The sequence below is a fragment of the Microcaecilia unicolor genome, chromosome 4 (genome assembly GCF_901765095.1).
Source record: "Microcaecilia unicolor chromosome 4, aMicUni1.1, whole genome shotgun sequence".
NCBI lineage: Eukaryota > Metazoa > Chordata > Amphibia > Gymnophiona > Siphonopidae > Microcaecilia > Microcaecilia unicolor.
This window is the reverse complement of record NC_044034.1, coordinates 53,605,541-53,618,992: the sequence shown is the minus strand read 5'-3', so window position 1 is coordinate 53,618,992 and position 13,452 is coordinate 53,605,541. Positions and strand designations below refer to the sequence as shown.

General features: G+C 44.5%; 1 protein-coding gene across 1 annotated transcript in view; it reads right to left on the bottom strand.

The window, feature by feature from the left end:
* The window catches only part of DYNC2H1 (dynein cytoplasmic 2 heavy chain 1), a 1,078,189-nt gene extending 1,066,536 nt beyond the window's left edge, over positions 1 to 11,653 (bottom strand). The window contains 1 exon segment of the mRNA XM_030202388.1: positions 11,389 to 11,653. Within this exon segment, the coding sequence (XP_030058248.1) occupies positions 11,389 to 11,583 (195 nt within the window). The 5' untranslated portion in view covers positions 11,584 to 11,653.
* Positions 11,654 to 13,452: the final 1,799 nt, after the last annotated feature.

The window sequence follows — 13,452 nt, the reverse complement described above, 5'->3', positions numbered from 1 at the left end:
GGGTCTGAAGTCCCATATAATAATTCTCACCTCCACCAGGATGTGCCTGGGACCGTGCCTGCTGGAAGTGGTCTGCTATGCAGGCACGCACTGACCTCAGTGACAGACAATTTGGCAAAGCAAAACAATCTGAGTGCTGGCCATTAGGACACAGGGTAGATAGGAGAGTTTTAAAAGACTGAACAAAACGAAAGTGTTAAACTGGAGAAGTGGGGGGGGGGGGGGGGGAGTTGTGAATGACTGAAAGACATGCAAATTTGGGACAGGAAAACAATCTCAATGCTGGCCATTAGCACACAGGGTACATAGGAGAGTTTTAAAAGACTGAAGGAACCAAAAGTGTTCGGGGTGGGGGGGGGGGGGGGCAAGTTCTGAATGAATGAAAGAAATGAAAATTTACGAGAGGAACACAATCTGAATGCCGGGCATTTGGACACAGGTTAGATAGGACACTTAAAAAAAAAATGAAGGACGTGAAAGTATTACATCTTGGGGGAGGGGTGAGGAGGAAAGCGGTGGGGTATCCGGATACTGGGCGTTAGGGCCACGGGGGTACATAGACTTTTGAAAGCCTTAAGGAACCCAAAGTGTGGGAAGGAGGAGGAAAAGGAGGGGAGGGAACGGGGTGAGGGGCATTAGGAACAGGGGAGGGGGCCCTGTCACACTCTCTCATTCTCACACACACACTGTCACACAGACAGTCTCACTCTGTCACACACCCGCACATTCACTCTGGCTCTCTCTCTCAAACATACACACTCCCAGGAAAACCTTGCTAGCGCCCATTTCATTCGTTCCAGAAACGGGCCTTTTTTACTAGTTTCTTTTTAATTTGTTCTTTGCATCCCGCATAAATTCCATTGCAGTACTCTACATGGCTTAGTACCATTGATTGTATCAAGTTGCGAAATGTTTCCCTCGGGAAGAATGGTTTCACACGTTTGAGTTTCCACATTGAGTGGAACATTTTCTTTGTTGTACATTTCACTTGGTTCTCTAGTGTGAGATTACAGTCCATTGTAACGCTGAGAATTTTCAGGCTGTCTGAGATAGGGAGGGTATAGTCTGGGGTGTTTATATTTGTGGGTTTACTCGTATTGTATTGGGATGAGAGGATGAGACAATGAGGCATATTTTCAAAGCACTTTGGGAGGCTAAGTTCCATAGGTTTCTAAGTGCTAAGTGCTTTGAAAATGAGCCCCAAAGTGTTTTTTCTATGTTTAGTTTTAGTTGAAATGCATTTGCCCACGAGTTCATGATATTCAAGATGAGCTTGATTTCGTTGGTGATTTCTGTCAGATCATGTTTGTAAGGAATGTATATTGTAACATCGTCAGCATAGATGAAAGGGTTAAGTCCTTGGTTGGATAAGGACTTGGCCAGTGGGGTCATCATTAGGTTGAAAAGGATCAGAGATAGTGGTGATCCTTGAGGAACTCCACATTCTGCTTTCCACGGTGATGATATGTTTGAGCTTAATTTCACTTGATATGTCCTTGTGGTTAGGAAACCCTTGATCCAACTAAGTATGTGTCCGCCAATCCTGAAGTAATCTAGGAGTCTTAGTAGTATTTTATGGTTTACCAAGTTGAACGCGCTAGACATGTCGAATTGGAGGAGAAGTATGCTTTTACCTGTTGCTATTTCCTGCTTGAATTTGGCTAGGAGGGTAATTAGAACTGTTTCAGTGCTATGGAGGGGGCAAAATCCTGACTGTGATTCATGTAGTATTGTGAATTTTTTATAAAATCAGTAAATTGTTTGGTTACCATGCTTTCCATCAGTTTGACCACCAGTGGGATTGATGCTAGTGGACGGTAGTTAGTGATTTCGTTTGATTTTTTATTGGGATCTTTCAGTATTGGGGTGAGTAGGATGTTGCCATTTTCCTTAGGGAAGAGACCTTGTTAAAGCATGTAGTTTAAGTGCGATGTGAGGTCTGCTATGAAGCGGTGGGGGGTGGATTTTAATAGGTAGCTGGGGCAGGTATCCAGTTTACAGTGAGAGTTGGAGAAGCTATTAATCAACTGGGTGACTGTTTCGGCGGTGAGGAAAGCGAAGTTTGACCAGGTTCGGTCCACTGGGTATTCACCAGGGGTTGGGTCCAAGCCAGTGATGAAATTCTCGATATCGGTGTTGTCCTGAGGTAGCGTGGCATAGGTTTGCAATTTTTTCACTGAAGTATTTAGCAAAGTTGTCTGCAGATGGGATGTCTGTATTGGTTGTGGTGAACAAGGTGATGTCTAGTAGCTTGTTCACGAGTTGGTATCATTTCTTCGTGTCCTTGTAATCTGGCCCTCTTTTAGTTTTGTAGTATGACCTTTTGGTCTGTTTTATTGCGTATTTGTATTTTCTTTGTATTTGTTTCCATGCGTTGAGTGTGTGTTCGTCTTTTATTTTTTTCCAAGCTTGTTCGAGGTTCCTGGATTGTGTTTTTATTTTTTTCAGTTCTTCGTTGAACCACAGAATCGAGGTATGCCTATGTGAGGTTCTTGTTCGAAAGGGTGCTATTTCATTCAGTATGCTTCTGCATCTTTTATCCCCATTCTGAGAGGTAGTATATGGAATCTGTTTGTGCTATCCAATCGTTATTATATATCTGTTGCCAGAATGTTTCCGGGTCTATCTGGCCTCCTGTGCTGTGGGTTGTGTGTTCTTGTATACGGTGTGCACCCTTTTTCCGTCATTTTAGGGATAGGTTTAGCTTGTAGTGGTCGGTCCATAGTGTTTCTCCTGCTGTTTGCTCCCCTCCCAAGATGTTCCTTATTCTCTGTTCTGACCTTGAATTTGTATGATGTCCTTTTCATAAATGTTGTAAGCCACATAGAGCCCGCCATGGTGGGAATCTGTGGGATATAAATGTTCTAAATAAATAAATTTAATTTCTGTTATTATTAGGTTCTGGTCTGTGGACAGTTTGTGTGAGATGAGGTCGAGTGTGTGCCCTTTGACATTGGCTGCTTGCATGTGTGGCCATTTAAGATCCCATAAGTGGAGAAATTCCTTGCATTCTCATGCGTTGGTAGAGTTTGGGTCTTCTAGGTGGAGGTTAATGTCTCCTAATACTAGTATATTGGAGTTGGTTATACAAGTGTTTGAGATGAAGTCCATGAAGTTTGACTGGCTTTCGTTCCAGTTACCTGGTGGTCTATAAAACAAGACACAGTTTAGGTGATCAAGCAGGGTTTTGTGGTGGATTTTGATTGAGGCGATTTCGAGTTGGGTTTTATGGACTCGGCAGTGGTTTCGGTGGTAAAATGGGATCGATAGATTAGTGCTATGCCTCCGCCTCTCTTTTCCTTTCTGGTCCAGTGAGTGATTTTGTATCCTGGAGGGCATAGGTTTAGGATTATTGGGTCCTCTTGATCTTGGATCCAAGTTTCATTGATGAAAAGTAGATCAAGGTTTTCTGACATGTTCCAGTCTGTTGTTGTTATTGTTGTTTTGTTTACCACGGATCTGGCGTTGATGTAACCCACTTGAATTTTTGGGTATGGGTCTTCTGTATTTGGTGTTGTGTGGATTTTTGTCAGTTGTCGGTTCTTTGTTAGTTTATTATGGCCTTTCTGTCCCTTCTGTTGAGATTGTCCGCATGTTGGTATTCTTCCTTTGTTTTGTTTGATTTATTTAGTATTACATTTGTACCCCACGCTTTCCCACTTAAAGCAGGTTCAATGCGGCTTACATAATAATAATACGGATTACAGAGTATTGATAGAGAAAATATAAGTTAATTATAGCAGAATAATAAAAGAGATAGGTAGGTAGAGATGGGGAAGGGTGAAGGGAGTAGGAGAGGTATGAGCAAGGGGTAGACGAGCAATGGAGGAGGGGTAGAGGGAGAGGGGACACAGGAAAAGCATAGGGAAATTTGGTGGGAGATGTAGTCAGTCATTGTCGTTGTCTTCTGGATATGTGTTGGGTAAAAGGGGTCGTAGGATTAGATTGCTTCATTTGGGTAGGCTTGCTTGAGCAGATGGGTTTTTAGTGATTTCCGGAAGGGTAGATAGTCGCTGATTGATCAGATGGGTCTGGGGAGGGCATTCCAAAGTTGGCTGCCTAAGAAGGAGAAGTTGGATCCATAATAGGTTTTGTACTCGAGTCCTTTGCAATTGGGGTAATGTAGGTTAAGGTAAGATCATGAAGTTTCAGACATGTTTCTGGTGGGAAGGTCAATCAGATTGAGCATTTATTACATTTGTACCCCGCGCTTTCCCACTCATGGCAGGCTCAATGCGGCTTACATGGGGCAATGGAGGGTTAAGTGACTTGCCCGGAGTCACAAGGAGCTGCCTGTGCCTGAAGTGGGAATCGAACTCAGTTCCTCAGTTCCCCAGGACCGAAGTCCACCACCCTAACCACTTGGCCACTAGGCCACTCCTCCACTCCACACCCCCACGCTTTCCCACACATAGCAGGTTCAATGCGGCTTACATACTAAATTGAATTATAAAGCATTTTACAAATTGTAACAAACATAGGAATAGTAATGTTTTAAGAATATGTGAATTGAACATGGAAAGGTAAACAAAGATAAGCAAAAGGAAAAGAGAATTGGGAGGAGTGTAGTGTAGGGATGATGGAGAAGAAAAGACTGGGGGATGAGCATGTGGAGATTGGGAGACATGGTCTAAGGTATAATCATTGTCAGAATAGGAGTTGCATGGGTGGCCTTAGAAGGTTAGGTAGGGTCGTTGGGGTAAGCTTGCTTGAAGAGATGTGTCTTCAACATTTTTCTGAAGGGTAGGGTCGTTAATTATTCGGATGGATCTTGGTATAGCATTCCAAAGCTGGCTGCCCAAAAAGGAGAAACTGTAGACTATCACGAGTAGTTTGAGGGTATTCATAGTGGTTTCTGTTCCCTGTGGCTACTAGTAAGAACGTGTTCTGGTGGATGTATGTGTGATAGGACTTTGTTTTTTGGTGTGGAATCTGGAGTTGTGGTCTAGTGTGGTAATTTAGTTTGCCTTTCAACCGTTGAGACCTGTATTGGGTACGCTTTCAGTGATAAGTTAATGAGCAGGGGAGAGAGGAGGGGGAGAATGGCTCTGAGTCAGGGTCCTCCTTCAATTCCTCTTTGCACAGAGGAATTTCAGGGCTCAGACTTCTGGCTTTGGTTAGAGGAAGAAGGGAGGGGAACTTCAGAGCACTTTCAAGGTAATTAGCACCCAGGTGTGACTTGCTAGCCAATCAACCAACCTGCCTGCTATCAGCCCTTCAACTTGCCTGCTTATCTGCCCATCAACAACCTGCTGCTGAGCTCTCCACTGTACTCACCTGTTCCTGCCTGCCTGCCTCCCTCCCTGCTAGCTTGTCAGCTCGCCAGCCCATCAACTTCTTCTCAGTCACCACTTATGGCCCCTGTGCACATTCTCTTCCTTACCCTATCCCTTCCTAATCTTTTCCTCCTCCCACTATCGCTGTCTACCGTTGAAACTCACTGCCCACCCATGTCCTCTCCAGTCCTACTCACTACTGCAATACTCTATTCACCCCCATCCCTCACCACCTCATCATCTCTCTTGTCCCCCTCCTCCTTCCTAGCTCTCAACCTTCAACACTTCCTTCCTGCCATTAACCCATCCCTCCTAAGTGCATCCCGTCTTCGTCGCCTTCGTCGCCCTACCTCCCCCACCCTCCTCCGCACTCTCTTGCTCCTCCTCCTGCTATCCGCAGGAGACATTAATCCCAATCCAGGTCCCCCCAACCTGTCCTCGACCTATCCATGCAAACGATTCCGGGATGTCTCCAATCTCATCTCTATTCCCCTCCTCCCCCCCTCTTCCCTCCCCTTCCACGTGCCCTGTGGAATGCCCAATCGGTCTGCAACAAACTTCCCCTTCACCTACGATCTCTTCATCTCTCGCTCCCTTCAACTGCTCACCCTAACTGAAACCTGGCTCTCCCCTGATGACTCTGCCTCAGTCGCGGCCCTATGCCATGGAGGTTCTCTCTTCTCCCACACTCCCCACCCAGTTGGCCGCGGTGGAGGCGTCGGGTTACTACTCTTGCCCTCCTGTAGTTTCTAACCCCTCCTCCTACCGCAATCCCACTGCTTCTCATCCTTTGAAGCCCACGCCATCCGTCCAGCCATTGCCACTCAGAGTGGAAGTCATTTACTGTCCCCCTGATAAATCTCTCTCTTCCTTCCTCACTGACTTCGATGCCTGGCTTTCTGTTTTTCTTGATCCTTCATCTCCGTCCCTCATTCTCGGAGACTTTAACATACACGCTGATGACCCATCTGACTCTCATGCTTCTCAGTTCCTCACTCTAACATCCTCCTTCAACCTCCAGCTGTGCTCCACCACCCCTACTCACCAAAATGGCCATTGTCTTGACCTCGTCCTCTCCTCTTCTGGCTCACCCTCCAATTTCCACGCCTCAGCTCTTCCTCTCTCTGATCATCACCTGATCACCTTTACACTTCTTCACCCCCCCCCCTCAGCCCCGCCGAACATTAACCACTACTTCCAGGAATCTCCAGGCTATTGACCCTCCCACCTTATCCTCTAGTATTTCTAATCTCCTCCCCTCCATCATGTCCTCCGAGTCTGTCGACAAGGCTGTCTCCGCCTATAATGCCACTCTCTCCTCTGCTCTGGACACCCTCGCACCATCCATCTCCCGTCCTACAACGCGTACTAATCCCCAGCCCTGGTTGACCCCTTACATCCGTTACCTTCACTCCTGTGCCCGATCTACTGAATGCCTCTGGAGGAAATCTCGCACCTATTCAGATTTCCTTCATTACAAATTCATGCTATCCTCCTTCCAGTCTTCCCTATTCCTTGCCAAACAGGAATACTACACCCAATTGACTAATTCTCTCAGCTCCAACCCTCATCGTCTCTTCACCACCCTTAACTCCGTCCTCAAAGTGCCCTCCGCTCCCACCCTCCCTCACTCTCTCCTCAATCACAGGCTGACTACTTCCGCGACAAGGTACAAAAGCTCAACCTTGAGTTCACTACCAAGCCACCTCCTCCCCTTCACCCTTCAACTCTCTCCCTCAACCAACCAACCCTGGCCTCTTTCTCCTCCTTTCCTGATATCACCGAGGAGGAAACCGCCTGCCTTCTTTCCTCCTCGAAATTCACCACTTGCTCCTCTGATCCCATCCCCACCAACTTACTTAAACACCATCTCTCATACTGTCTCCCCCTCCATCTGTCATATCCTCAACCTCTCTCTCTCCACTGCAACTGTCCCTGACACCTTCAAGCACGCCATAGTCACACCTCTCCTCAAAACACCATCACTTGATCCTACCTGTCCCTCCAACTACCGCCCCATCTCCCTCCTAACCTTCCTCTCCAAAATACTTGAGCGTGCCATTCACAGCCGCTGCCTTGATTTTCTCTCCTCTCAGACCATCCTCGATCCGCTTCAATCCGGTTTTCGCCCTCTACACTCAACAGAAACAGCACTGTCTAAAGTCTGCAATGACCTGTTCCTTGCCAAATCCAGAGGCCACTACTCCATCCTCATCCTCCTTGACCTATCCACCGCTTTTGACACTGTCAATCATGATTTACTTCTTGCCACACTGTCCTCATTTGGGTTCCAGGGCTCTGTCCTCTCCTGGTTCTCCTCCTCTCTCTCCCACCAAACCTTCAGAGTACACTCGCATGGATCTTCCTCCACCCCATCCCGCTCTCTGTTGGAGTTCCCCAGAGATCTGTCCTTAGACCCCTTCTTTTTTCAATCTACACCTCTTCCCTGGGCTCACTGATCTCATCTCATGGTTTCCAGTATCATCTTTACACTGATGACACCCAGCTGTATCTCTCCACACCTGACATCATCGCGGAGACCCAGGCCAAGGTATCGGCCTGCTTATCCGACATGGTGCATGGATGTCCAACCGCCACCTGAAACTGAACATGGCCAAGACCGAGCTTATCGTCTTTCCACCAAAACCCACTTCTCTTCCTCCGCTCTCGATCTCAGTTGATAACACCCTCATCCTCCCCGTCTCATCCGCCCACAACCTCAGAGTCATCTTCGACTCCTCCCTCTCCTTCTCTGCACATATCCAGCAGTCAGCCAAGACCTGTCGCTTCTTCCTCTTTAACATCAGCAAAATTCGCCCTTTCCTCTCTGAGCACACCACCCAAACCCTCATCCACGCTCTCATTACCTCTCGCCTGGACTACTGCAACCTACTCCTCACTGGCCTCCCACTTAACCATCTATTCCCCCCTTCAATCCGTTCAGAACTCTGCTGCATGTCTTATATTCCGCCTGAACCGATATACTCATATCACCCCTCTCCTCAGGTCACTTCACTGGCTTCCGATCAGATACCTCATACAGTTCAAGCTTCTCCTTCTTACCTACAAAATGCACTCAGTCTGCAGCCCCTCATTACCTCTCTACCCTCATCTCCCCTTACGTTCCCGCCCGAAACCTCTGCTCACAGGACAAACCCCTCCTCTCGGTACCCTTCTCCACCACCGCCAACTCCAGGCTCCGCCCATTCTGCCTCGCCTCACCCTATGCTTGGAATAAACTTCCTGAGCCCTTACGCCAAGCCCCCTCCCTACCCATCTTCAAATCCTTACTCAAAGCCCACCTCTTCAATGTGGCTTTTGGCACCTAACCGAAATCTAGACTGCCCCAATTTGACGACCCCTACTTGACTGACTGTACATGTGTCCTTTAGATTGTATGCTCTCTGAGCAGGGACTGTCCTATGTTAAATTGTACAGCGCTGCGTAACCCTAGTAGCACTTTAGAAATGTTAAATAGTAGTAGTAGTATGCAACACAAAGGAAGGGTGCTAAAAGACAAAAGGAAGGTAGTTGCCTTGAGTGTTCTTAGGAATGTGGTTAGTGCTGGCACAGTCTCTCAAAGATTCTGGTTTTGGAACTTACACAAATATTCTGTCCCCTTTTCTCAAGGTTATCTATCTGATAGATGCACTTAAACAGTCCTAATCATTGCTTTTCTTAGCTATAGTTCGCTAGATTCCAGGTCAATTAAGTTTTCCATCAAAAGAGAAAAAAATGGCTGCACTTAGCACCTCTGTGTGAGATTCCTTTAGACGTACATAGGTTTCCTTTAATTCCAAGGAATCCAAGAGATTCACCAGTTATATTCAGAGTTATAGAATTAGATCAATTTGTTAGGATAAGTTTCTTACTCACGGATTGCGGTTTGAACTTTGGAGTCTCAGGTTCTGACATCTCTGGATGGCCCGACCACTGCGGCTTTTCCCCATTGTCCCAACGGAAGAATAGATGTAGACCTGGATCCAGCTCCAGTCTCAGAGCATGAGGAGAGTTATTTAGGGGAGACAGAATGTGAGCCAGATGCTGTGTTTCCAGGTGAAACCAGTGAGCTTGCTGATGTTGGCCTCAAGCGTATTTATTTATTTGTTACATTTGTATCCCACATATTTGCTGTGGTTTCAGTACAACCTTTTCAAACATTTGGTTGCCTATGCTTTTACATCATCTGGGAAGATAACTGGATTGTCTTTTAGATGTGGGTATAGAAGAGAACCAACACTGTGTAGTGGCTGAACAGGAAAGTAAGTCAATTGAAAATGTTTCTTGATGACAGCAACAATGGAAGAATCTGTTGCAGTAAGATGCTCAAGCAACTGGGCATGTACTGAAAGGCCACCATCACTTAGCTGAAACCTCATGTAAACTGACCCAGCATGGCATTTCTTACATTATGTTTAAATTAACAACTTAGATCCCTTTGCCTGAGAACAAAGCTACTCGGGGCCCAAAACATGAGGGAAGTCTAGAATTGGAGGAACAGCAGCAGAAGAAAAAACATTTTCAGGTAAAAAAAAAAAAAAAAAAAAAAAAGCATAGAGAAAGTAAGCTAACAAAATATATTTAAAATATTTTTTTATTAAAAGACTTATCATAAAAATAAAAAAAACACTACAAAAAATACTAAAAGGTCCTCCTGGTTCCTAACAATTTTGTCTGTTAACAACAACAAAAAGTTTTTTTTAAAACACTAGCATATCTTTGTAAAAGGGGAGACAAGTTACTAACTTTAAGGTCTTCTTTTTTTTACTGAGCTGCAGTAGAAATTGACTTTCATGCACCCTTTTTACCCTATGAGCAAAGGCCTTTTTTACTGCACCAGTAAAATGGTCATCTTCTCTTTTTAGCATTAATGGCCATGCACTAATATCACCAGTAGCGCTCAACCATTAAAAAAAATAAATAAAAACATTACCACGGGAGCACTTACTAACACCTATCTTGTAGGTAGTAAGGGTTCACAAAGTAATCCTGCACTGATTAGTACTGGAACACCCATTCTCTGCCCCAGACACACCTCTTCTACACAAAAACGTAAAATATTTTTTAGCACATAGGTAGCATGCACATTCCAGTTGGGAACTTACCGCAGAATGCCCGAGTACATCAGCGGTTAAGCGCATGCTCACACTTACCACACCTTAGTAAAAGGACAGCTTTAAATCCAATAAAACAGACATAGAGGTGTATTTTGAAAGCACTTATTATTATTTACCACCTTTTTGAAGGAATTCACTCAAAGCGTTGTACATTAAGAATAGATCACGCATGAGCAATAGACAATTACAGCAGTCAAAATATTCAAATAACAAAACAAAGTATGGCATAGTGTACTACTTTACAATGTCAACACAATATGTAATAGAACATTATAATTGATAGTGAAGGGTAAAGCAAAGATGGAACATACAGATAGGTAAGAGTAAGAAGAGTTAAAAAGTAGGACCTTTGTAAGTCTAAATGCTGTGAAAATAAGTCTCAAAATGACATACAGTGAGCTATCTTCCCATCTGCCATTCCCAAAAACGGCAATAAGAGATTAAAAGGAGACAATGAGGCATATTTTCAAAGCACTTTGGGAGGCTAAGTTCCATAGGTTTCTATGGAACTTTGGGAGGCTAAGTGCTTTGAAAATGAGCCTCCATGTGAATTAGTTATCCCATTTCCTCTACTTTTCAAATAGATATGTACTCATCAAAACCAAGATGAGAAGATACGGGCTGGTCTGGGGAACGGTTAACTAGCTTTTGGGCCCATTCTTAATTTCTTAAACTTGAATATTGAAGGTTATGCCCCCTTTCTATACCCACAGACATGCGCAAAATAAAAGGCTTTGAAGCCCCGTCTGTATACAAGCCAGAAAACTTCTTGCAATCCCCACTTTTAAGACGAAATCACCGGAAATGCAGAAATGACAAAGTGTTACCCAGATAAGCACAACGAAATGTTTTGGGTATTTAAGGGGAGGAAGAGGAGGGGTGGCATGGCATGTAAGAGAGCGGTTTAGAAAAACATTCTTAAAGAGACCCTCTGAATTACGTCAACGAGGGAAACACAGGGAGAAAGCTATGCGAGTCTTCCAAGGCTTAATTACCTGGTTGAAAAAAGCCAATTGCTGGCCAGACTTCTGCACGGACAACACAAACTCATTCCCGTCATCAAGGAAGTTGTTAATTTCTTTGCTCTCCAGGACCGAGGCCTCGTTATCGGGAGAACGAAGCCCGAAGTAGTTTTCACTGGTTGTAAGGATGAATTGTTTCCTACAGTCCTGAGGCCCGGTGCCCGACATCTTTCCTGCTCTGCAGCGAAGCGGGATGCCGGCTCCGAATCCGCGCCCAGCGCTCAAAACAGCCTTGGCCCGATTATGTAGTTAAGCCGCTGCCATAGCAACCAGGCCGCTACGGCGTCTGAGAGAGCCGAGAACATGCACGGCAATAAGCCTCCCGGCTCCCGCCCGCCTTCAACATCTGGATAAAGTAGCGCAACCGCAGTGCAAGCGCTTAAACGAGCACGTGACACGATTAGTGAAAGTTGATACGATTCGGATTCAAGGAGGATTAATACACAGGGCTACCTTCGAAAGCTAATCAAAAATGTATTAAGATAGGCCAATAAAAAAAGGTATCATCTTATTTTCTTTTCTGTGTTTTATTTTACTTTATTTGTATCGATAGTCAGGAGTGGAAGTGAACCTATCTAGTCCACTGTAAGCAAAGAAGTTGGTTAATCTCTGTTTGCACTCTCCCCCCCCCCCCCCCCCCCCCCCCCCCCCCCCCCCCGCGCAGCCGTCATCTTCAGTACACTCAAAACAAAGCAAGCAAACCTATATGAGCTGGTGCATCCACGTTGTCGTTCTTTATTGTTGCCACATCTGTAACAAGTCTAAGGGGGTCTTTTCCTAAAGATTAGCTCCAGTTATCTGCAGCAGGGTCCATTTTATTCCTATGGGCCCTGCTGTAGATAACTGAGCTAATCTTTAGTTTAAAAAAAAAAAAAAAACTCTAAAGCTGTGTTTACGCAGTGCCTTAAAAGGTGGAGGACAAAAGTTTTTTTGTTTGTTTTACTTATTGGACAGCTTTTTAATTTACTTGAAAGCTTCCCATATGTAGATATAAATATTATGAAATAATAATTGAATATCAGTAAAACAGCTTTAAAAAATTATTATAGCTGGTAGAAACAGCAATTTTAAACTCTGTATTTTGTGCTCATTTTTCTGCACTAAAAACTAAATAAATAAATACACTGTATACAATACAGATGGTCAGATTTCAGTGAGGATATCCTGTTTCCTGATGGGTTCATCTTAACTGTTGTTGTAATCTGTTTTGGGAAGCCTGGTGTTATAATGATGATGGAATATATTGAAATTAAATGGAAGTAGAATTAAACTCTCTTTTCATTGGGGCACATGGAATCACATCTTCATCTGTTTTGTAGAAGTTTACCTTTTAGATACACAAATGGTTATTCTGATTTGAACATGGTTCAGGGGCATATAAGCCCCTAATGCAGTGCATTGGTTTTCCTATATTTTGTTCTTGTGATAACTTATAATGTGCCAAAAATGAAAACTCTTATCCCTATCTGGTCAATAATAAAAGGAGCTCATTGTGAACACTATCCACCCTAAAAGGTTGTTTTATGGCTGTACATGTAGAAATTGTGATATTGAATAAATAAGTGCATCCTAAGTTTATATAATCCTTTCAAGAAATCCAGTTAATCTTTTAACTTATTAGTGGAGCATAACCACAGAGGCATGGTATGGTCGCATTTTCAATACGGTAATACTAGGGCCCAGCTAAGGAACAGGTTATTTTCAGTTAGTCTTCACTGGACCAAACTTGCTTTCCTTGTGCCATTACTACTACTACTACTACTTAACATTTCTAGAGCGCTACTAGGGTTACGCAGCGCTGTACAATTTAACAAAGAGAGACAGTCCCTGCTCAAAGAGCTTACAATCTAATAGACAAGTGAACGGTCGGTCCGATAGGGGCAGTCAAATTGGGGCATTCTGGATTCACTGAACGGTAAGGGTTAGGTGCCGAACGCAGCATTGAAGAGGTGGGCTTTAAGCAAAGACTTGAAGACGGGCAGGGAGGGGGCTTGGCGTAAGGGTTCAGGAAGGTTGTTCCAAGCATAGGGTGAGGCG